This window comes from Scardinius erythrophthalmus (assembly GCF_964197995.2).
Source record: "Scardinius erythrophthalmus genome assembly, chromosome: 13".
NCBI lineage: Eukaryota > Metazoa > Chordata > Actinopteri > Cypriniformes > Leuciscidae > Scardinius > Scardinius erythrophthalmus.
The window spans coordinates 24,756,177-24,779,115 of record NC_138233.1 but is presented as its reverse complement, the minus strand read 5'-3'; the positions used below and the strand labels follow the sequence as shown (position 1 = coordinate 24,779,115).

At 35.8% G+C, this 22,939-nt stretch overlaps 2 protein-coding genes and 1 long non-coding RNA gene across 5 annotated transcripts; all 3 read right to left on the bottom strand.

Moving 5' to 3' along the window:
- Positions 1–227: 227 nt before the first annotated feature.
- Positions 228–4,813, bottom strand: tmem216 (transmembrane protein 216; the record flags this gene model as incomplete). 3 transcript variants are annotated; one of them, XM_081382748.1, is made up of 6 exons in its annotated part: positions 394–611; positions 845–1,046; positions 2,554–2,646; positions 3,765–3,858; positions 3,952–3,965; positions 4,732–4,749. In XM_081382748.1, the coding sequence occupies 6 exons, from the start codon at positions 4,742–4,744 to the stop codon at positions 596–598; spliced, it is 432 nt and encodes a 143-aa protein (XP_081238874.1). The 3 variants fall into 3 exon arrangements, with proteins under 3 accessions (XP_081238873.1, XP_081238874.1, XP_081238875.1); XM_081382747.1 differs by lacking the exon at positions 3,952–3,965 and having other exon boundaries at positions 228–611; positions 4,715–4,813; XM_081382749.1 differs by lacking the exon at positions 394–611 and having other exon boundaries at positions 841–1,046.
- An 18-nt stretch (positions 4,814–4,831) lies between these two features.
- matr3l1.1 (matrin 3-like 1.1) lies at positions 4,832–19,813 on the bottom strand. Its single transcript, XM_081382746.1, has 22 exons — positions 19,691–19,813; positions 17,420–18,963; positions 16,594–16,655; positions 16,333–16,371; positions 16,190–16,239; positions 15,995–16,107; positions 15,733–15,843; positions 12,087–12,212; positions 11,657–11,773; positions 11,427–11,551; positions 10,261–11,242; positions 9,449–9,527; positions 9,325–9,359; positions 9,090–9,221; positions 8,610–8,749; positions 8,309–8,495; positions 8,064–8,195; positions 7,855–7,985; positions 7,185–7,242; positions 6,831–6,969; positions 5,584–5,705; positions 4,832–5,458 (listed from the first exon to the last, which is right to left on the bottom strand). Exons 2-22 carry the CDS (start codon positions 18,746–18,748, stop codon positions 5,444–5,446), a joined length of 4,224 nt encoding a protein of 1,407 aa, XP_081238872.1. The 5' UTR covers positions 18,749–18,963; positions 19,691–19,813; the 3' UTR covers positions 4,832–5,443.
- Positions 19,814–19,822: 9 nt separating this feature from the next.
- LOC308700882 lies at positions 19,823–22,566 on the bottom strand. The gene is made up of 3 exons (XR_014031367.1): positions 21,943–22,566; positions 21,062–21,203; positions 19,823–20,651 (listed from the first exon to the last, which is right to left on the bottom strand). It is a non-coding gene; the product is annotated as an uncharacterized lncRNA (long non-coding RNA).
- Between the last annotated feature and the right edge of the window lie 373 nt (positions 22,567–22,939).

Here is a 22,939-nt window from a genome sequence, read left to right as displayed (position 1 = left end):
CCTGAAATTTTTTTGTCCACAAATGTTTTCAATATTGATAAAAATAATGAATGTATTTTGAGCATCAAATTAGCATATTAGAATGATTTCTAAAGGATCATGTGACACTGAAGACTGGAGTAATTATGCTGAAAATTAAGCTTTGCATCACAGAAATAAATTATATTTTAAAATATATTCAGATAGAAAGCAGTTATTTTAAATGATCATAATATTGTACAATATTACAGTTTTTTGGTGTTTTTAATCAAATAAATGCAGCTTTGGTGAGCAGAAGATATTTGCTTTAAAAACATAAAAATCTTACAGATCACAAACTGTTGAACTGCAGAGTATATATATGTGTGTGTGTGTGTGTGTGTGTGTTTAGTAAATGTATGACGACAATTGTTTCACTCTACCATTTAATAATGGCAATCTTTATATTTACATAAAAAAATGTTTTTAAAACATACCAAGTTCTACATATTTAAGGCGCTTCATATACATTTTAGAAAAAGTGTACATATGAAATGTCTGTTTTATGAAACATACATGTTTTGACAGCAGTCAGTCTGAAAGATTGTTCATCCTGACATCAAAAAAGCAGATGGACTTAATAAATGTTGGCCCTGAAAGAGAGTGAAAAAATATTGGGTATAAATATCTAGTATTTTTAAAAACCTTCTATGTTAATAAGCAAGTCAGTTACCTAATCCCTTGAGAATTATGTTCCAAAAATTGCTTCTCTAAATTCCCACTTTCATATATCTATTCTAATCCATGTAATATGTCTCTGTATAATGTGTATGCCTCTTTAATACTATGGGATAAATGTGTTTAAAAAAAATACAAAAATAGTCACCTTGAAAAAATAGAGATCGTCATCATTCCCAGAACCAGCTCAAAGCTGTAAAAGCAGAGCAGCACAGCATTGAGTACAAACTCAAGGCGTAGAACAAAGGTCTGAAGCAGCAGGAAGTAGACGCTCAGCACTGCACAGGGCACCAGAACACCAACACTCACACACAGAGCCAGAGAACGCTGACACAGGTTCCCCTTCCAGCCTGAAAGTCACATTTCACACGCCATTATTTCATTTGCTACATGGATCAATGCACTTTCACCAATACAAAGTGTACTCAGCAAAAAGGGCAATCAATCTTTGTTATCAAGCTGTTATGACAATCATCCACTCATCGCCAAAGCAGGGTTGTGCTGCATTCAGAGCTGAGCAGAAAATGTCTTTAGAATTCAATCCCAGAATTCTAACTGAACTTAAACTGATGCTGCAAACAGAATGTAGAATTGCAAATCAAATTCAAATGGTAGGCAATCGGAAAAACAATAATAATTAGTAAATTAGTAAAACAAGAAGTTTTTAAATATTTTCCATATTCATATGAATTATTACTGTATTGTTATTTGAATTTCATTAATGTTTCATTATAGTGGATATAATGGAAAGACACGTTTTCCAGAATGCAATAATTTATGTCTTCAAAATCAAGCCAAACAATATAAATCTAAACTAACTGAACTGAACTGAATTTAGTTTTCGGTAACACTGTATTTTAAGGTGATGTGGTTACATTGTAGTTATAAGTACTGAGTAATATTAACGAACTACATGTAGTTTCTATAGAGTTACAGTTAGGGTTTGGTTTAAGGTTAGTTACTTGTAATTATGCATAATTTACTGTCATTACTATAGTAAGTACATGTCGTAATGCGTAACTGTCACCTTATATTTAAGCGTTCCCTAGTTTTCACTCTCAGTTTTTACTTTAAATGCCAGTAAGAGGAATTTATTGCATTCCAATTCTAAGAAATGTAATAGTCACACAACAGAGGAATCAGTCTTACGAAAGTTTTGCACAATAATAACAACTACATTATTCAATGTAACTATTTATGGCTTTTTATGCCTTGATATGTAGGTTGTATAATATATATTTCTCTGATTAACTAATTAGAAATACACTACCGTTCAAAAGTTTGAGGTTGGTAAGATTTTTTAAATGTTTTTGAAATTAGTCTATGCTTACCAAGACTGAATTTTGATATAGTAATATAGTAAAAACAGTAATATTTTTGAAATATTTTTGCAATTCAAAATAACCTCTATCAATATATTAAATTAATTGATTATTAAAAATATGTTAAAAACAATTTTTTAGCTTAACATATTTGTTAGAACTGTGATACCCCTTTTGATCAATTTAATGCATCCTTCCTTACTGAATAAAAATATTAAATTTCCCCCAAACTTTTGAAAAAAAAAAGTGTCTAATCAGTTAATTAGAGAAAAATGTATTGTACATATCAAGGAATAAATAAGCGATTAATGAAAATTAATATAGTAATTATTAATATTATTATTTTGCAAAACTTTTATAAGACCAATACATCTGTTGTGTGACTATTTTATTTCTTTGAACGGCAACACAGCAAATTGCTCTGCCTGGCATTTCAAGTTTTGATCAATAAAGAGCTGTAGAACATAAAGAGTCAGTTCTACAGCTGCAACTTGTACAAAGCACTGCTCACAAAACAAGATTTTACCACACTGACCATAGAAGAGTCTGAGGGTCTCAAGGCCCAAGAAGAGGAGCAGCAGGACAACATCCAATATCAGGTTAGCTTGTGGGTAAGGGAGTATCACCCCTACAAAAGCCAGAGCAAACAGTGATTACATCACAAATACATACATATATATATTACAGCGCCGCCGCTCCCACCACGCGCTGTGCGCAGGGCACCAAGTGCTGAGGGCACCAAAAATAGCCTAATGAAAAAAATATTTAATTTCATTAGCCTATAGAAATATTATTAGGCTCATTTTAGCCATGTATGTAACAAAAAAGTGGGAACAAGATAATTGAATTGCTGACGTTGATGTTAGCAAACTATGTTATTATAACTTATAACTTCGGTGCAAGCTAAATTGAAATTTTACTGTTAAACATTACCTATTTTACAAATAACTGACGCCAGCTAGCTGTTACTTTCTTTACTATCTTACTATTAGATATTGGGCAGTAGTTTATGGTTTATTTTGACGTGACGGTGGTTAATACTTTCTCAGTAACAGTTAACGTTAGCAGTCAGTGCAGTGCACATGGTAGGCTAACAATTCCTGTTAAATATATATATATAAAATATAAAATGTCATTATGAATGATATAAAGCAAACATTACTGTTGAATTGTCTGCATTATTGCACCTCATTCTATTAAGCTTTTAGATTAGATTAGATTAGATTTATCAAATAGTTGATAAATAAGGAATAAAGGGGGATAACTCCTTGGCTGCCATGCTTTCAGTTTTAAATGTTTATATTTTTTTTCCGGTATAAGATTCCTTGTTTGAATATTTTGTATAATAATTGTAATTTATTAAAAGTGACATTGAATTTGGGAAAAACATGTCTGGATTATTTTGATATTTTTTTTATTTTGCTATTCTGTTTACTCAAGAAAAGTTTGCACTCAAATGTGTAGTGTGTGTTGGCTATTCTACATATGTTTACAAAGTCAGCAAAGCTGTGAAGATTTTACTTTCTCTTTTTAGTGTTCTTAAGTTTTATACTGTGGTGCTGCTATTGTGTTATTGGTATTGAGTTATATGTTCGGTAATAAAAAGTTAAACTGGCAAAAACAAACGTTTTTTTTGTCTCGGGGTCGGGGTGGGGGGCATCATAAAGGAATTATGCTTAGGGCACCAAAATGGCTAGCAGCGGCACTGTATATAAACTTGAGTACATATATGAGTCCATACCCCACCTTTATAGATAAACATAAGGATCTCAGCGATGAAGAATGCTGCAAAATACCAGCCGTTCAAATGAAACAGGATCTGCAGTGGTGTGGAGGACAACTGAGAGACTTTGTTAAGAAGAAACATACAAATATATACGTGTAATTAACAAGGAAACTGTCAAGTGAAGGGATGAAAGACCTGAAAGGATACAACAGTTTGTCTTCCTGCAAAAGTAAAAAATACTGAATTAATAAACATAACGTAGGTCTGGAGGAACTCTGTGTTTTGGTCCTAAATCTAACACAAATCTGATCACTATAAATATTTATAGATCTGTTTTTAGCAAACTTTAAGAAATTATGTTGAATACATGAAAATAATTAGGTAATATTTAACATTAGATAACATTTGGTTATCAATATTTTTCAGTCTCATGAATTTTTTTTTTTTTTTTTATACACATCAACGAAAAAATCCTATCCTTTGGAAGTCTTCTCAGACAGCGAGCTTTAGTTGCAACTTCTAAATTACAGTATCTATTAGACAGAAGCAACACAAATACCACAAGAACAAAGTGGGTATGTTACAATAATGACAAAACGAGTCGAGCTTCACCATGTTTTGGTGCCACAAGCGGTAACAACTAACTTGGTAACCCGATTCAATCATCCCCGATCTAGCAGATAAATTAAAAATAAACGTTCAGATTCATAGACAACAGATAATGCAAAACAGCAATCATTTTTTCTTTGCATGCCATGACAACACAGTAGTGTTATGAATGGCCACCATTAACTTAGCTAGACGATGCTTCCTCTATATCCGATACAGAAGGGCACTATTTGACTGCTCGTTTCTTTACAAAACAGTTTATTTGGTTTCATTAAAGACACGTACTGTATTCACAATAAAACATAGGTTAATGCGTGACGACATTGAGCTAAAATCAAGTCGTTACAATAAAATTCCACACATCAGCGTCCTGCTTACCGTGTGCGGCCATGTTGGATCGCCATGGAAACGGCATATTGGGGGCGGAGACAGACTTCATCCGTCCAATCAAAACCCGCATCAAGAAAACAAGCGCGCGTATTTGACAGCTGGATATGACTTTATTTAAGCAGAACCGATATTACTGTATTCTGTTTTACTTATAAGTTTAATACAGTACACTGTAAGAAATTACAAGCCTTTTAACAACAACAGGACTGTTTTTGTAGATTACTATAAAATGTTTTTGATTACTAATAAAATCATTAATGAGAGAGAAAAACACCACAACAAACAGGGTGAAATGAAATCACAACACATATAACATATTATGTGAATTAAAGGGTTAGTTCAACTTGTCATTTATTCACCCTTACGTCGTTCCAAACACAACAGAAGATATTTTGAAGAATGTTGGTAACCAGACAGTTGACGGTAACATTGACTTACATAGTATTTTTTCCCCTCCTATTATGGAAATCAATGGCTACCGTCAACTGTCTAGTTACCAACATTCTTCAAAAGATCAACAGAAGTTTTAGTTCAACAGAAGAATAAACTAATACAGGTTTGGAACAACTCAAGGGTGAGTAAATGATGACATAAAAAATTTTGGGTGAACTATCCCTTAAACAAGAGTGCTATCATCATGAATGTCTATGAAGGATTTCCGGATTGGCTTGATTACAGTCAAGGTTTATGACGAACTGTTTCACTCCTTGTGCTCCTAAGAGAAAGAGAATAAGAACATAAATATTTAAGTCCTGTAGATTTTGTTTTACCACATTACAGATAAAATATCAAATATGATACACATGCAAACAGATATATAGATATGCAAAATATTTATGCCTTCAGCTTTTGATGATGCAAGGGGGTCCTGCAGTGGTTATCCTTGGCCTCTTCCTCACTGGCATAGATGGCATTACATAAGCTGCAGAAGTAACCCACCACCGGTCGAATAAACTCTGTCCCTGTTGGTAAAGTGCAACAGATCAGTTGTGCAGAGGCAGAGCTGGATTATGCATATAGCACAGACATGAGTGCCTTTCTGCTTTTCTTGTATGGTAGCCAATACTAGCTCCATACACATTTTCATTAAAGGAATATTTCACCCAAAAAATATCCCATAATTTACTTGCTCTCAAGCCATCCTAGGTGCAAATGACTTTCTTCTTTGAGCCGAACACAAATGGAGTTATTTGACATAATATCCTGGCTCTTCCCAGCTTGTAATGGCATTGAATAGTGCCCGAGGTCATGAAGCACCAAAAAGTGCATTCATCATAAAAGTAATCCATACGACTTCAGTGGGTTATTAAATGCCTTTTGAAGCGAAGCGAAGGGTTTTTGTGAGAAAAAAATCCATATTTAAAACTTTATAAACTATAATCACTGTCTACCGGCAATAGCCTTATGAGCGTTCACCAGAGAGTGGAGTTCTGGCGGAAGGGTGACCTCTGAACACACGCGTTCATGTGGTTTGGCAATTTTACTTAAAACTTCTCGTTTTAGACTTCTAATTCGTGACTGGCGTTTTGTTTTTCCCTATACTCTGCGCTTCTGCGTTCGTCAATTCTCAACTAAGTTTACATCATACGCCATATGTCGGGTCAGAGGTCACCCTTCCGCCGGAACTCCACTCTCTCCTGAACGCTTTCATTAAAGGCCATACGTGCACAGTTTCAGAAGGCATTTATTAAGAGACTGGAGTTGTATGGATTACTATTGTAATGAATACACTTTTTGGAGCTTCAAAAACTCGGGCACTATTCAATGCCATTACAAAGCTGGGAAGAGCCAGGCTATTATTTAATATATATCTGAGTGTGTTCGGCTGAAAAAAGAAACTCATTTACACCGAGGATGGCTTGAGGGTGAGTTTTTGAGTAAAAAATTCCTTTAAATGCGTTGAAGCTCTATAGATATTTCCATCGCTATGTAGATATTTCCAGGGCAGCTTCAGTTCTGGGAATCATAATTTTATTTAATCATAATAAAATGACTTATATCCAGGTTTGTGGAACCCTACACAGATCTTTCCGGGTTGGGCTTGTAACAGCAGCTTCTAAAGTGTGTGCAGTGAAACATGCTCTTACCCACTGGATCCATAATGGGTGTTTGTGCCTCTGACAAACAGTCAGAATTTTCAGCCTCCATTCCATTTCCACCATCAACGTCAGAAACCTGCTTCTCATCTTCCTTTGAGTCGTTATCCTGATTATCACTCCACAACTCCTAAAACCAGTGTAATTCATCATCAAACACACAGTATCAGTAGGTATACTGCAAAGCAGCAGCTAAAAGCTTACAAAACAAGGATTTGACAGGTGTTTAAATTGCAAAATAATATAGTGACAATAATTGACCTCAACATTCACTGTTGTTTGGATAGATGGCTGCACACACACACAAAAAAAACAACAGTTTTGTGTTTTGGATTCATCATTTACCTTCTCCAACTCAGTAGATGTTTGTACAGAACCATCACTAGGTCCATGTAGAAAGTACCTAGCAAACAATACAAAACAGAAAGATGCTAAATCAGTATAGTGACGCAATGATTTATTATTTTCAGAATTATACGTCTTTTATGGAAAAATACATTGTTTTCCTTCAAAAACAATGCACACTGTAGGCTAAAAACAAATAAATAAATAAATAAATAAATAAACAATGCTATAACACAGAATTAAGAGTTTTTCCAGTTTTCCACTTTATTTCCTGTGATTGTAAAAGACTTTTATATACCTGTTAGATGTAGGATTTAATTAAACCTACATTTAACGTCCAACAAATATTTAATTAGAATAAATATTTCAAAGTTACTTAACTTTTTTTTCTGTTGCACTTAGCTCAGTAACATCTAATGGTGACTGTGTTGGGTTGTGCACTTTTTCCAAAGCAGCTTTTTTCAAATGTTTTTTCCAATAGAAATGCATCTTTCATTACTGTAAAGTGACATCCCTTGACTAATTGATAATTCAATTAATTGCTGACTATAAAAAAATGTTTTGCAACCCTGACTCTTAGTTAAAGATTCTCCATATGGATTCAAAGTTCTGAATGTGCATTTTCCCATGAACAGTCAAGTGCATTAAGTACATAAATTCAATTCAATACCTTTTATTTAAATGGGCATGTTTGGTAGACACTGAAACCTTGGGATGTTTTCCAGCGACTGTAATTTTATCCATATTGGCCGCAGATACAACCTTCTCAGCATCACAGGCATTTTCCATTTCAATCAATCCCTGGGGAAAAAAGAGAGAATTGTAAGATTTCATTGATGAAACCACTGAATATGTTTTTCTGAATATGTATTTACTAACTGTTCGATGGAGGCGAAACATCCAATGACGTTTTATTTTCCCATATGGTTCTGCGATGCTCAGAAAATCTGCATCATTGTATTCATCAGGCATTGGAAGATTTCTGATCCGGAGGACTCTACCATACTCTTCCTGAAGTATTGGAAAAAGAATGATACACATGTTTTGTGGCCCCCAGAAAAAGACAATTTTATTATATTAGAGATTCATTTTAGACCCAGAGTTAAATTATTTCTTGACTTTACCTCCTCATCACTAGAGGTTTGCATGATTGCATCCGTGTTGGTCTCAGCAGCTTCTTCAGAGGTGTTAGTCTCGGCCATCACTACTGTACTCTCCTCACTGGACGTCAATAAGCATGAGGGCTCCTTATTTTTCTCTTCAACATGTTCCTGACCATCCGCTATCCCTGAGTCAGAGTCAACACTTTTCCTGAAACAGAATCAAACATCATCTGTTGTGATTCTCATATGACTGGGCACATCAGAACACCCAAGCACAATAAAGCAATAGGAAAAGGATTTTATTTGAGAAATTTCAAGTTACCCTTCATTTACTTGGCTGTAAGTCTTTGACACAGTTAACCTCAATATTTTGCCACCTAGTCTAATGCGCTGCCTTTTAGAATCAGCTTCAAGTTTCACAGCATCAGCAGCATTCACCATCTCAATTAATGCCTTCTCCACCTGCAATGAAAACATCATATAACCACCATGAGAATCTTCTGAAATGTATTCATTTAGGCTATATAAATTATTTTTGCTAATAATTTCACAAAGATAGTATCATTTGACTTCTTTATTTTTGGACTTGTGACTGTTAAGAGTAAGACAGAAGTATTTGATAACATCTATTGAAACTTGTACATCCATTTCTTTTGTGCGAGTTTCAAAGAGGCGCACATTTAATATGCATGCAAGTATAATGTTTTAAACTGAAATACAAGAATTACAGACTGCATATGAACAGTTTGATGGTTTGCATACACTTTTTCCTTCTCTTCAATGTTGAATTTAATCATTTTACCTTTCGATTGCAGCGAACCAAACTGCAGTCTACAACATCTCCGTATTTTCCCCCAATTTTCAGCAAATCTTTTTCACTGAATTTTTTAGCCACTGGAAAACCTGCCACCTCAAGAACTTTGCCATACTTTTCCTAAAGAAATTAAGTAAATTATACAGAACTCAAAATTCTTAAAATTCTTTTTTTTTTTTTCGTATATAAAAATAAATGAAGAAATCACATAAAACCGACTAACCTCAGTGCTTGAAGCGGAGATCTCCATTTTATTACCTAAAACAGAATAAGCATACTTCCTCTATCTCTGAAATCTCCAAAATTAATAAAGAAAAAACTACACAAACATGCAGCAAAATAAATACCTTGTTCTTTCAGCACTTCCTCCTCAAATTCATCTGGGGTGGGCAAGCTTTCTAGATTCCCTGTAAAATCTGTTGCCTTCTACACAAACAGAACAAAACAGATTTGTTTCTTTATATTTTTAAATATATAATGCTATTAATAACTGTGTATCACTACCAAATCAACTGAAATACACTGTCAATACAGTCAAAACAAGTAAGAAAAGTCGCTGTTTGGATTTAAATAGGCAAATGCTTAAGAGTCTATGACTGGATCATTATTGTTTCTAGTATGTTATATGTTTGGCAACAGTTCTTCTAAACCTGAAAATTGATGGGAGTGTGTAGCTTTTCATTTCTTAATCAACCATGTAGGAAGACACATCATGGCCATATTCAAGGATGACAATGTCAAGATTCATCAGGCTCAAATTGTGAAAGAATGGTTGTGAGGGAGCATGACAAATCACTTTCACACATGAATTGGCACCAAGCCTTAAATTCAGTGAAAGTCTGTGGGATGTGCTGGAGGAGACTTTACAGAGTGATTGACTCTTGCATTGTCAATACAAAAATTGATGCACCTCTTGATGGAAATAACATCACAACATTTATTTCCATCAAGAGGTGCATACATTTTTGGTCAAGATCTTGATCACAGTATTTCCAAGTGAAATGGCATATTGAATAGAGGGCAGGGATTTTACTTTAACGCACCTCCTCTCCATCCTTCGCTCATAGGAGACTGACAGTTGGCATGACAATTTTATGATTTGTTTCCCTAGCTGCTGAACTTCAAAATGTATGTAGATGTTACTCTCAGTTGTGTTTACCTCTTCCATTTCCACTGTTTCATCTTTTTGCTCTCCTTGTTGAAGCTCTTCTTGTTGGATCTCTTTTTGCTCTCCTTGTTGAAGCTCTTCTTGTTGGATCTCTTTTTGCTCTCCTTGTTGAAGCTCTTCTTGATGGATCTCTTTTTGCTCTCCTTGAAGCTCTTCTTGTTGAAGCTCTTTTTGCTCTCCTTGTTTAATCTCTTTTTGCTTTTCTTGTTGAAGCTCTTTTTGCTCTTCTTGTTGAAGCTCTTTTTGCTCTTTTTGTTGAAGCTCTTTTTGCTCTTCTTGTTGAAGCTCTTTTTGCTCTTCTTGTTGAAGCTCTTCTTGTTTAATCTCTTTTTGCTCTCCTTGTTGAAGCTCCTGGGCTTCCTTACAATCAGTTGATCTATCTGAAGTTGTAGCAGTTGGTACACACTCTGATGTCTCTGACTGTACGTTCGACGTGTCCATTTCTGAAGGTTTAGTCTCATCATTTGACTCTTTCACAGTTTGGATGTCTTCAAGTGTATCCTGTTCTGTCAGAGAATCTGCGATTTCATATTCCTCATCATCTAGCTCGTCATCTACTGTGAGCTCATCTTCTGAATTCAGTTCTTCACAGTCATCTGCTATAACTGCCACTCCTTCAAGATCACTATCATCCCCCATGATGTCAGACTGATTGTTGTCTTGTTCAACCATCTCCTCCACACTCTCTTCTGTTGTTGTTTTCGGTTTCTGGTCTTTTGAAGGAGAGCTTCTTTTGGAATGGGATTTAGATGAGCTGTCCCGTCTAGAGCTCTCCTTGGTTTTCTCGCGAGAGCGGCGACTTTCTTCTCGTTTCTTAGAGTCGTGACTCCTGCGAGACCTGGACCTCTCTTCAGAGGCTCTTCTTTTGGGGCTGGGAGAGTCTCTTCGGGAACTACGGGATCTCCTTTTTGGGCTGCTATTCCTCCTCCTCCTGCTGCTATAAGGTACTGGTGATTTTTCTTTGTCAACATCACTGGACCATGGAGCGAAATAACAAACATGTTAACATTTTAGAAGCAGATTGGATTTTTTATTTATTTTTTACATTAAATTAAGTTCATAATATCACTAGCATAGTAATGTCCAAATTAAAAAAAAACAAAAAAAAAAACAAGGTGTTTTTACAAGTCAGCATAAAATCAGCAGAATGGGTTTACCCAAGCGTCTGGTACTCAGCTGAGAAGCAAACGTTAATGGTTTTTCCTTTTAATTTGAGTGAACTGGTTGAATAGTGCTCCACCAACTTGTTGGCCTCTTCCACACTGGCCATCTCCACATATCCCTGTACAAATACAAAGAGTCTTTACAATATATAGGTAACTGAAGAGACCGAACATGGCATAAGAATAAGTGAATAGAAATTTTGCACAATAATAAGTTTGGCTACCCGGCTTGGCAGAAACAGCGAATGTTTTACTGATCCGAAACGCTTAGCAATGGCCGTCAACTCCGAGCTTATGCCCTCTCCAGAAGGTAATGGTGAAAAGCTCACAACAAGAGAACTCTGTGAAATAAAGGAAATCATTCAATCAACATTAGTGCCGAATCTCTAAACTAAAACAAATCAAGTGGATGCAAGACACTTAGAAAATATTCCTGACACCTTCAAGATATAACTGAATTAGGTGCCGTAGACTGGGAAGCAAGAAGCTGAGTGCATTAAGTTGAAGTGAATCATTCAACATAATCACCATATCCAGCTTTATCTGCAGTTAAAATTTTAGGAAAAGGGTACTCATATTTGGTGGTCTAGTCTACAGCATCTTCAATCTTTCAACATAAGCATTTAACATAAAATTCCAATGATCATAATTCACCTGTAGGAAACTGAATGCTGCAGACAGAGAAAATTGTATCATTTCTCCTCTGATACACAAGGGGTTGTGTAAGAAATATTTTACTATATCCTCTGCCTGGCCTGCTGTTCCCATCTCCACAAAAGCCTACAAAAAGTAAATATTTATTGACAAATTACAAGAACGATTACTAAAGCCCATTTAAGCATAAAATAGATTCAAATAAATGTGTTAAAGGGGTTATATGGGCCATTCTACAAAAATGGTGCAAACTGCTGTCCACAACCAAAAAACACTTTTAAAAAGCATTTAGCCTAAGTATTAAAATCTTAGATGTTTACTAAGATCCTTCTGTTATCTATTGGAACCCACAATACTATTTAAAATATCAGTAAGCTTTATATATATAAATATAATTTATTGGGTATTTTCAATTGAAAGGTGGGTGTCCCGAACCCTAACCCCTAAAATTTCAACTTATGAAAATGATATTGAAATAATTTTTGCTTTTTATTCCATTGTTGTTTTTAAAAAATATATTTAATTTATTTTTAGTTTTTCTTTGTAAATCATGAAACTTGTCCCACATTTTCATGTCACTACCAAAACCAATGTTTTAGTCGATTGGCTGAGACTTTGAGATTGGCTTAAACACACCTCTAAATTTTTGACCAGGAAATGTCCCTCTCTCGTAGTTACATCCCATCATTTTGAGGTAAATGTGTTCAAAAGTCTGAAAATCTGTGTGTAACTTTAAGGAACGTCACTACCAAAAACTTTTTTTGTGCAAGTAAGCATACTTTTTTGGGGTGTAATTCCATAAAATGCTATTTTAACTGTTACTGATTTACCTTTGAATAGGGGTGTGCCGGTTTCAGAATTGGTGATGACGGTTATGACATGAGTCAAATGTGACGGTTCGTAACATAACCGTCGTCGGGGGGGGTGCGACGTTCGTCAGTTATAGGACAACTTAGTTTGAATAAAATTAATATTTGTGTAGTGTTCAATGTTGTTATCAATAGAGATACGTGAATGGGGTATTAGTTCATCCGCAACCGCATCACATAACCCATCATCCGCACCAACGTTTTCTGACCAGATTTCAAAGCCGCACCCGCCCGCCATCCGCTTGTTTTGCGGTCTATGGACGACGCAATGCTCTGCTTATGCGAGCCGCAAGAAAGCCCTTGTTTGTTCTAGAAAGGATGCAGCAAAGATATTTAATGCTAATGTATGAGGCATAGGCCTACGCTGAGTTTCATTCATTTACGATGAGATGCGCTCTAGTTCAACTTCACAATGCAATGCAAGTGAACGCGGTGCATCGGAGCCTCCATGTCACGGTTATTATATTGTCTCCTATATTTGCTTTTTATTTATTAAATACATGCAATTGATTGATGAAACATTTATTAAAATTAAGATACAATTTGTACAAAACGAAATTCGCTTTAAAGAAAGGTTTTCTACAAAGCAAAAAACCATGTCTCTCGATTGCAAATATTCATTGCTAATGTTTATTATTGCAAATGTTTTTCATTTGTTTCATAAATCTCATAATGATGGCACATCACTATATCATAGCTTTTATTTCTATCTCAAATGATTGGCGGTCGGTCAAGGGGTACTTGGCAAAGAATCAAATACAGTTGGAAACGACGTAGACCATTAATAACACACTGTTAACAATTGTTTTTAATTAGTATTTAAACATTCTCTATGATAAAAAATGTTTGTAAAAAATATTTTAATAACACGGTTTTGGCGGTTATAGAGTTGTAATGACGGTGTTCAACTATAACCGTCGGTCTCACGGTTATATACTAACGGTCAAACCCCTACCTTTGAAAACTTTTAATAAAATAGCACAATATATATATATATATATATATATATATATATATATATATATATATATATATATATATATATATATTTTTTTTTTTTTTTTTTTTTACAAGGTAGAAGATATTAAGAAAATCTTAATAGCTTAAAGGTGCCATCCTTCAAAAAAAATAAATTCATACACCACATTCCATACCAGACGGGGGCAGTATACCTCCAGAAAGTGAGTTGGTCTACTCTAGAGTATGAATATGACATCTTCAAGCTACTCCCATTCACCTTTACCAGTGAATATGTTCATATTCGTTTTGTTCATATTACATTTTTATTGTTAGTTTAAATTACATTAATTTGACAGACAGCATTCCCTGATGTTGACCAAGCTAGCGCCAACGTAACTTATTCAGAGCTGCCAACTCTCACGCATTCACCGTGAGACACACGCAATTGACACTTTTCACACGCTCTCACATCACACATCAATTTTCTCACGCACAGAAAAATCGCGAAGCAAAGAGGACACGGAGACCGACAGACTAGACAGAGCAGGTTAGTTATATGATATAAAAAAAATCTCAGCTCTCAGATTCTGTCAATTTTATCACTGAATTCAAACAATAAATACCGTTTTGGCGCTTGTAATTGTTACACGACAGATCCCTATCGCACGTGAACCGATCAACTCTACTAACGTTAGCTAATAGTAAAAAAAAACACGAACTCTGTTGAAAGATACAGTAGGCTACAACTTACCAAAATGTATTCCTCATACATAATATCGACCAATCAGTGTTTTTTATCAGCGTGAAGAGGTCAATAACACAGCTGGAGAACAATTATGTCAGATTTACCTCAGGAAAGCCATTTAATAAACATAATATAGGTCACGTAGTTGGCAAGAAAAAAGAGCTATAGAGATTGTGCTATGTGTACTATTACAATACTATATTTATGTGCGTTATATATACGTTTATCGAACAGCCTTCGATACGTTTCTATGTTATAACTTCCCGAAAAAACTACACAAACATATAAAACAAACTTATAACGAAATACTAACAGCATCTTACTTAACGTTACCAATCCAAAAGAAATGTTGCAAGTTTGGAGTCGAACCTCATTTCTTTCATGTCCATTAGTTGTCTCCAGCGATGGAAAGCAGTGCCAATGTTTACTCTGGTTCTGTTCCTTTTTTTTTTATCAGATTTTATTTGAATGTAGTAGTGGGCTGTAGGCTACTTTCCACACGATTGACATCAGGTTCAAGTATGCCCACAAGTCGTGCGAGTTATTCGTGTATTGCATGTTTGACTGACTGGTGGTTATGTTGCCCGCATACCGCCTCCCATGGCCGAAACTGGTATTACGACACCTCTCGGGCCGTGGCTAGTAATGCTAATGCTAATTCAGGTTGATATCTCTGCAGCACTATAACTTGACACTTTTTTAATAACATCATCGCCCTTATTTCTTCTCATTCTTTTGATGCATGTAGGTAATTTTTTGGATATTTTTACCTCAATTTTTACATATGGCACCTTTAATATAACCTTTCTTATTAAATTATATATTATTGCATTTTGGTAGTGAAGAAAAATATTCCAAATATTTTGGGGAGAAGAAAAAAATTCCAAAACTTTCTGAAAATACAATATGAGAATTAACTGCACAATTACTAGAAATGTGTACCTGGGATATTATACAATTTGTTTACATACATACTTATTTTTCTTGATATTTTTTCAAGATGTTTCCAACTCTGCCTTTGAACCAATTCTGTAGAATGGCCCATATATAAATGAAAAATAAAATGCCATACCAATTTAGGAAACATGATAATTTTGACAATCGCTCCAAACTGGCCAAGCAATTTTCTCAAGTAAGCTTCGTCCACTTCATCCACTTCGAACTTTACACACACCACTTTGCACTGTATTCAAATATTGTCAAATAATGTCAAAACATTATAACATTTACAGCAGCAACGGCATGTTTTTCATGGCGAGAAAAATTTATGGTAAAACTATATCAGGTGTTTACAATTTATTTTTGCTAACAGAACATCAAAAACAAAAACCCACCTTTGTTGTGGCTTGGGTTTTATTCAGGTTTTTACTGCTTGATGATCCACTTTTACTGCTCGATGTTGCAATTTTGCTGCTTGACGATCCATTTCTACTGCTTGAGGTTCCACCTGAAAAAAACAAAACACGATCAAAATAAAAGAGCACATCTTAAAGATGATCAAAAGACTATGGAGGGGGAAAAGGCTTTACCTCGTTCCTGCGCCGATCTGGACTTTGAATCCTCGGAACGGGACTCAATTCTGTTGAAGAGTTATACGTTTAGCATGTAAACCAACAAATTTCTGGAATTGTGCTGTGTTTTTACGAAAGATATAATAGGGGAATAATTTTACCTTCGAGCAGATTGGATTGTCTGATCCCACTCTGGATATCTAATGGTACACAAAGAGGTTATACCACAAAATAAAACAAGATATAAATACAAAATATTATTACTCCTTTATAAAATGTCGCAAAGAATTGCACATTCTTTGTTTGTACATTGACTTATGTGTCATGTTAAATATGTTTCTTAAACCACTTGACATTTTGTGTTGGCCAGAAATGAATATCTAGCGACAACATGATTGACAACAAAGTTGAAAATAACTTACTTTTCCACAAGACTGAGTTGACTATTAGCATGTTGGGGTCCTTTTACATGCACAGACCAGTCCTAAAACACAAGTAACATCTCTCAATATTCAGTTATAACTCACCATAATTTATAATATGACAATCAAAGTAAATGTACAGACTTTCTGTGTCCATACAGATTATGGATGTCAATTTTAAATGAAAGCTTATACAAATGTCATGCATACTGTTTGTGCTGATTTCACAGTGATAAATCTCAAGCCCTCCAACTGAATATTAAATCAAATTCAACTAGATTTTGAATTTTGGGTGTTCTATTTCTTAACAGAATAAGTCAAACTAAAGCACAATGACCAGTAAGTCAATTATCCAGTCATTATTCTGTGAAAAATTTACATTCCACCGTATTTCTAAAATCTCATTCCTGCAGGAGCATGCGTCACACCCTGTATGGCATCAGTGACATCAAACTTCGTTGGTTCTTGCATGTCTCGTGACCGGTCATGATGCAGCAAATTCGCATATATGTGAAAGCAGGAATGAGATTTAAAGACAATGGCAGAGGGACAATGACTTTAGTCTATCTATAGGCTTCTGAAAATTTGGCATATAGCGTGCAAGGTGACTGCTTTTATGTTACTTTTGTCTTTATCGTGGATAAATAAATAACATCATTTTCATTTTGGATTAAACTATGCCTTTAATGCTTTGCTTCCTACATGGATAATAAACATGCTACTTGGACTTACCTCATATGCCCAGGTACGCTCATGTGTATATTTGCCTGAAATTGTCTGGTAAATAGCTGGTAATGTAGAATCTGAGAACAAAAAGGCTACTTACCTTGTTAGAGAGGACAGTGATTTCGCAGAGTACGCATGCATAGGGAAACACTGGTGGAGTTTTCCCATGGAAATCTGACGCCTCCTTCCTTGTAGGCACTATATGAATCACCGGTTTCTTCCGTTGATGAGAAGATTGACTGGCATCTCTGCTGGAAAGGCGTGACGGTGGGGCAAGGTCTCTAATGGACAGGAGCGAGGGTAGACCAACGTCTCTGCTGGGCAAGAACGAAGGTGGGACGATGTCTCTGCTGGACAGGTTTGAAGGGGGAACGACGTCTCTTCTGGACATGAGTGAGTGCGAACCGATGCCTCGGTTGGAAAAAACTGAGGGCGGACCGACATCTCTGCTGGACAGGAGTGACGGAAGACCAACGTCCCTGCTTGACAGATGCGAGGACTGACTGATGTCTCTACTGGACAGATGCGAGGACTGACTGACGTCTCTACTGGACAGATGCGAGGACTGACTGATGTTTCTGCTAGAGCGCTGTGAGGATTGATTGATATCTCTACTGGACAGGAGTGACGGAAGACCAACGTCCCTGCTTGACAGATGTGAGGACTGACTGATGTCTCTACTGGACAGATGCGAGGACTGACTGACGTCTCTGCCAGAGCGATGTGAGGACTGACTTATGTCCCTACTGGACAGATGTGAGGATTGACCGACGTCTCTGCTGTAGTTAGCGTAAGACTGCGAAACAACTGACGTTTTCTGTCTTGATGGTTCTGGGGCATAAGGCGACGCATTATCAAAATAAGTCTTTTTGTCTTTCAGATGGTTGTACTCAACCACATAGTTTGGCTCTGAACTGGTGTATGTGCGTGTTTGAGAGCTTGTTTGTTGGACATCTCCCCAGGGGTCATCCCAGGTTGGAACCTGCTCTCGATTAAGGGAATACGACTGACGCACGGGCAAATCTAATGGATACTCAACCGACTGAGTGTGGCTCCTATCATCCCAGGAGCGAGTTGATGTACTGGCTTGGAGCGCACTGGACCTAGAAGTGCTAGACATTTTCTTCTTTTTGATCTCTGCAAGAAGGTCAGGAAGAGCATCGGCTGTGATGAGATGCTCAGGAAGCTCGGCCAGAGTTTTCAGGTCTTCAGCATCCAGTCCACAGCTATGCAGAAACGACAAAGCCTTACCAGGTGGGAAGATCGACATTTCTGATGAAGATAGAGATGTCTGCTCTTGAGATGTGTTCCTAATTCTTGACATGTAAGCATTAGACTCCCGGGGATGGATTCGTTGCGAGTCTTTGTACTTGTCATTGTTTGCGCTGAAATCGTCTGGCGGGTTTCGATATGGATGATTGTAAGACATGTCTCAAAGTCAAAGTTCCACGTGGTCAAATGAGTGTAGGACCCTTCAGGTACTGTTAAACAAAGCAACTCTTGCAGTGATGGCTGCTGCTCACCTGTTAAAAAGATGTCAATAAGGAGAATCTCCTTACTGATATTAAAATGTTGTAGAGGACAGCTCCAGGTGAAAGATCTGCCGATGAATCCAGTGAGGTGCGTCACCTGTTTCAGTCTTACCTTGAGATGAAAAATCAAATCATTCACACTTGTGGATGTCACTGGATTTGCTTTTTAAAACTTCAGCTGTATCAAGCCAGTACTATGACAATTAGTAATGCAAATAACCTTGGTACATCAATACAATGACATACATATGTCCATAAACTTTTCTTAGTTCATTAATATTTTAGGCTAAATTGTATACACATCGATAAGAGAAAGCAACTTTAACTGGATACATTTACCTTTAAAAAATTCCCCCCCACAACTTTATTCACTTTTGCTTTCATTTCAACATGGTTTTACAACGTACTGTTGTGTAGTCTCCCCACAACTTTTAATCACTTTTGCTTTCATTTCAACAGGATTTTTACAAAGAACTTCTATGTAGTCTTTGACACGAAGTTACAATAGAGATATTAAAACGGCATTATATATATATATATATATATATATATATATATATATATATATATATATATATATATATATATATATATATATATATAGCATGTCAAAGCTGGTGATTTCATATAAACTACCTCAGTGGGAGAGTCGTGGATGGAGTTCGTTTTTCCAACATAAAGAGCAATTTGGGATTGTTTTGCATGAATGCTGAATCGATTGCGTTTGGGCCTGGTGCTAAGCGCCATAATTCCGCTAATGCGATATGACGCATCATCACCAAATTACAGATATTACGTAGAAACTAATAATTTAGTCTTAACCATTTATATAAACTCACCTACACACGCTGGAAAAAATGATCACTGAAGGTCTGTAAAGCAGCAGATCAGATGATGACTGTTCTTCTTGTCTCGTTTTTTTTTAAACCGGAAACGCAATATTTTAAAAAATAAAAGTCACCACATACCAGTCAGTTCATAATATTTTATTTAGAAATAATTGCTTTAAAAAAATAAAACTGTGATAACTTGACATTCAGCACCAATGTAATGAAATGTATGTCAATATTTACCTATTGTAATTGGTGATGTTGCAGTAGTAACAATAACTCTATTAACTAAAGTAAAGCAGAGAAAACTGGCTGCCAAGGTTAAACCATATAGTGTAAAAGGGTAAAGCCCACTGTTTTTTTTACTTTCCAAAAATACCTGTAAATATCTGAGGTTTCATATAGACCAGAGACAGAGACATTGATTTACTTACAAGGGAGAACCAAAATTGATATTTTCTGGACATTTAGTGTTTCTGTATTACAAAGCACTTGAAGTATAGGCTACCATTGTCAAATGGTGGTAAGTAAAAATAAAATATACAAAAACTACTTTTAAGGGGTTTACAAAATAATTTGATTGTTTTAAGTTACCCATGTGATCTGAACAAGACTGATTAATTACATTATAACAATGAAGTAATTAGTTCATATTATATCTCCTTTCACAAAATACACACACACACACAAAACAAATGCTGTAAGTTTAATAAAAGAAGAGAAAAACAAAAACGGTAGTAGTAGTAGTAGCAATTAAGGTGTAAAATGTGTTAAACTTCACATCTAAATAAACAGAACAGCTAGGAATTGCTTATGAATGCACCAAATTTCATCACTGCATTAAAAGAAGCAACCCCTTAAGTCTAACTATTTTTAAAGAAAAAAAAAAGCAGCATAATGGACATATGAAGAGAAAATCCAGCACGAGTTCATTTCTTTACTCCATTGCTCTGTGATCTGGCTTCCTCCTCTTCCAAATATTTCAGATGGGAAAAAAAAGAAGGAACATTTGTTTCAGAGACGTTTTTGTACAATAACAGTGTCACAGTTAGTGATGTCAAAACTACTTCGGTTCTGCATTCTCACGAATCCTCTCATTGTAACAACAAAAACACCATGTTAATAAGATATTCGTTGTAATAACACTTCGATCATAACTGGAATTTTCGAGAGAGCACAGAACTCAGTGAGTTCATGCTAAGCTGCAGTGATTCACATACCTGTGAAGGATTATAAAGAGAGTGCTATTTGCTTGCCTTTTTTTTGTTGCATTTTTTGAACAAATATTTTTTTTTCACCATGTTCTTTGTCAGGATAGGCTGTGAGGTCAAATGTATGGATTTGTGAAAACATTTATAAGCAAAAACCAAGCCATCTTACCAAATGAGACATTATCAAGAGCAGCATGGCTTTTTTCATGCTTTATTAAACGTGGTGCAGGTGAAGTGCCCTTTTCTCCAGTTTTCACAATCTTCTCAGATAAAACAGGAGGAGGAGTAACAGTCTCTTCATTTTCACCATCCTGGTCAAAAAACAGCAAAGACAAGAAGTGGATAAATCTTTGTCTACCCCTTGAGGAACCTGTCCGGGCTAAATTCTCGGGATGCACAACATATCGGTCACCATATCGGTATCGGCCGATCTTCATGTTTAATGTTACTGTTATCGGGCCAATAAGAAAATTTGGCCGATATATTAAAGCCGATAAATAATGGATTATTATTTCCTTCAGCTGAGACACTTCAGATGCACACTGTTCGCCATGGTGGTTTTGAATTGCTTGAAATATGATTGGAATCACTTCAAAAAAGGAAAATATGCAGTTAAGTGCAACATGTGCAGCGCAAGTCTATCATACGGGCTACATAAAATTATGAGAACATTATAATTGTGTGCTTGGGACATAGCTTTTGATGGTGAGACTTTTGTTTTTGTAATCAGCCTCGCAAAATTATATAAAAATGTGTACTTTATCGCCCAATATCAGTTATCGGCTTTCAAATATAAAGAATTATCTGTTATCATATCGGCGCAAAACAACCCATCATGCTGTTGGATGTTGAAAATCAGATATAGTGCACTGTCATAAAATGCACTACACAGAAAATAATAAAGTTCTAATAGTAGTGTTATAACCCTTCCAGTTTCTGTGGAACAAATTAATTAGCTGCAGTGTCTTCGTTTATTAAAGGGTTAATACAATAGTTTTAGAACGGAGCGGGTTTCGTTTTCATCAGAGTTTACATTTTCTCCTCACATACCTCAATTTTTAAAAACAACACAGGCACAGCTGTTGATTTCAGATATCGTCGTACATTTCCCTCGTCTGATTTGAAATCGTCTCGTGAGAAATGTTCACTGCACAGCCTCAAAACTTCGAGAGACTGAATGGGTAAACTGGTATCCCGTTGAACCGCGAGCAGCCAGAGCCTCAGTCGCTCAGGATCATTGAGTGGGAATCTGTGGAAAGTCAGCCTTTCCGCTGGAGATAACGCCCGCGGACGTAATCTCACTGCTTTCTGTCTGTTGAAGCATCCAGGAAAAGCACACATACGCACCATTTTGAAAAAGAAACAAATGCAGTTCTGTATCACATTTGAATTGGAGCATAACCCATAAAGTATTGTGTCCTCTGTTGTAAATAGCGCTCCCGGTTGTATCGTAAGCACGTCAGCCCTGTCGTAAAACGCGCATGTGTCAAGATTCATGTACTTTCAACTTCAGTTTTATTCCCTTCTCTCGGACCCAAAAACAATACTCCTAATGCAACGGCTATTAAAACGACTGTCCCTAATACTAACTGTAATTTAGTAACGATACAGTGACATTTCTTTCCGTCAACTTTACCTAAAGGTGAAACAGAGCTCAATCAAATCTAAGGAGGCGGGGTTTAGGGGAGACCAGGGACAGTTGTAACACTTTTTGCCATTTTAGCAATACATCAAAAACCATTTATACTGGAATAACCAATTTGTTATATTATAAAATTCAATCTGTCAACTTCTGAAACAATGTATTTAAGTGGTTTTATGAAATATGTATCAATTTGCAAAATTGATTTTAATACAGTATCTCCACTGTTACAACCGTCCCAGTGTACAGGGACGGTTGTAACACGTCAGGGACGGTTGTAACATGTCTAAAATATACATAATTAATCAATCATATACTCAAAATGAAAAATATTATTTATCAGTCATGTTATTGTGACTATTCATTTAATGTTTTTAAGGAATGATTACCTTTTTTTCATGCTAC

Bases quoted from the DNA above. Each gene is read 5' to 3' on its own strand.
- matr3l1.1 (XM_081382746.1), bottom strand. From the start codon at position 18,748: ATGTCTTACAATCATCCATATCGAAACCCGCCAGACGATTTCAGCGCA. The intron at 16,372-16,593 runs GTAAGTTATTTT...GTGTACCATTAG, and splicing joins CAACTCAGTCTTGTGGAAAA to ATATCCAGAGTGGGATCAGA. The intron at 9,360-9,448 runs GTATTTATTTTG...ATTCTGTTTTAG, and splicing joins GGAAGTGCTGAAAGAACAAG to GTAATAAAATGGAGATCTCC.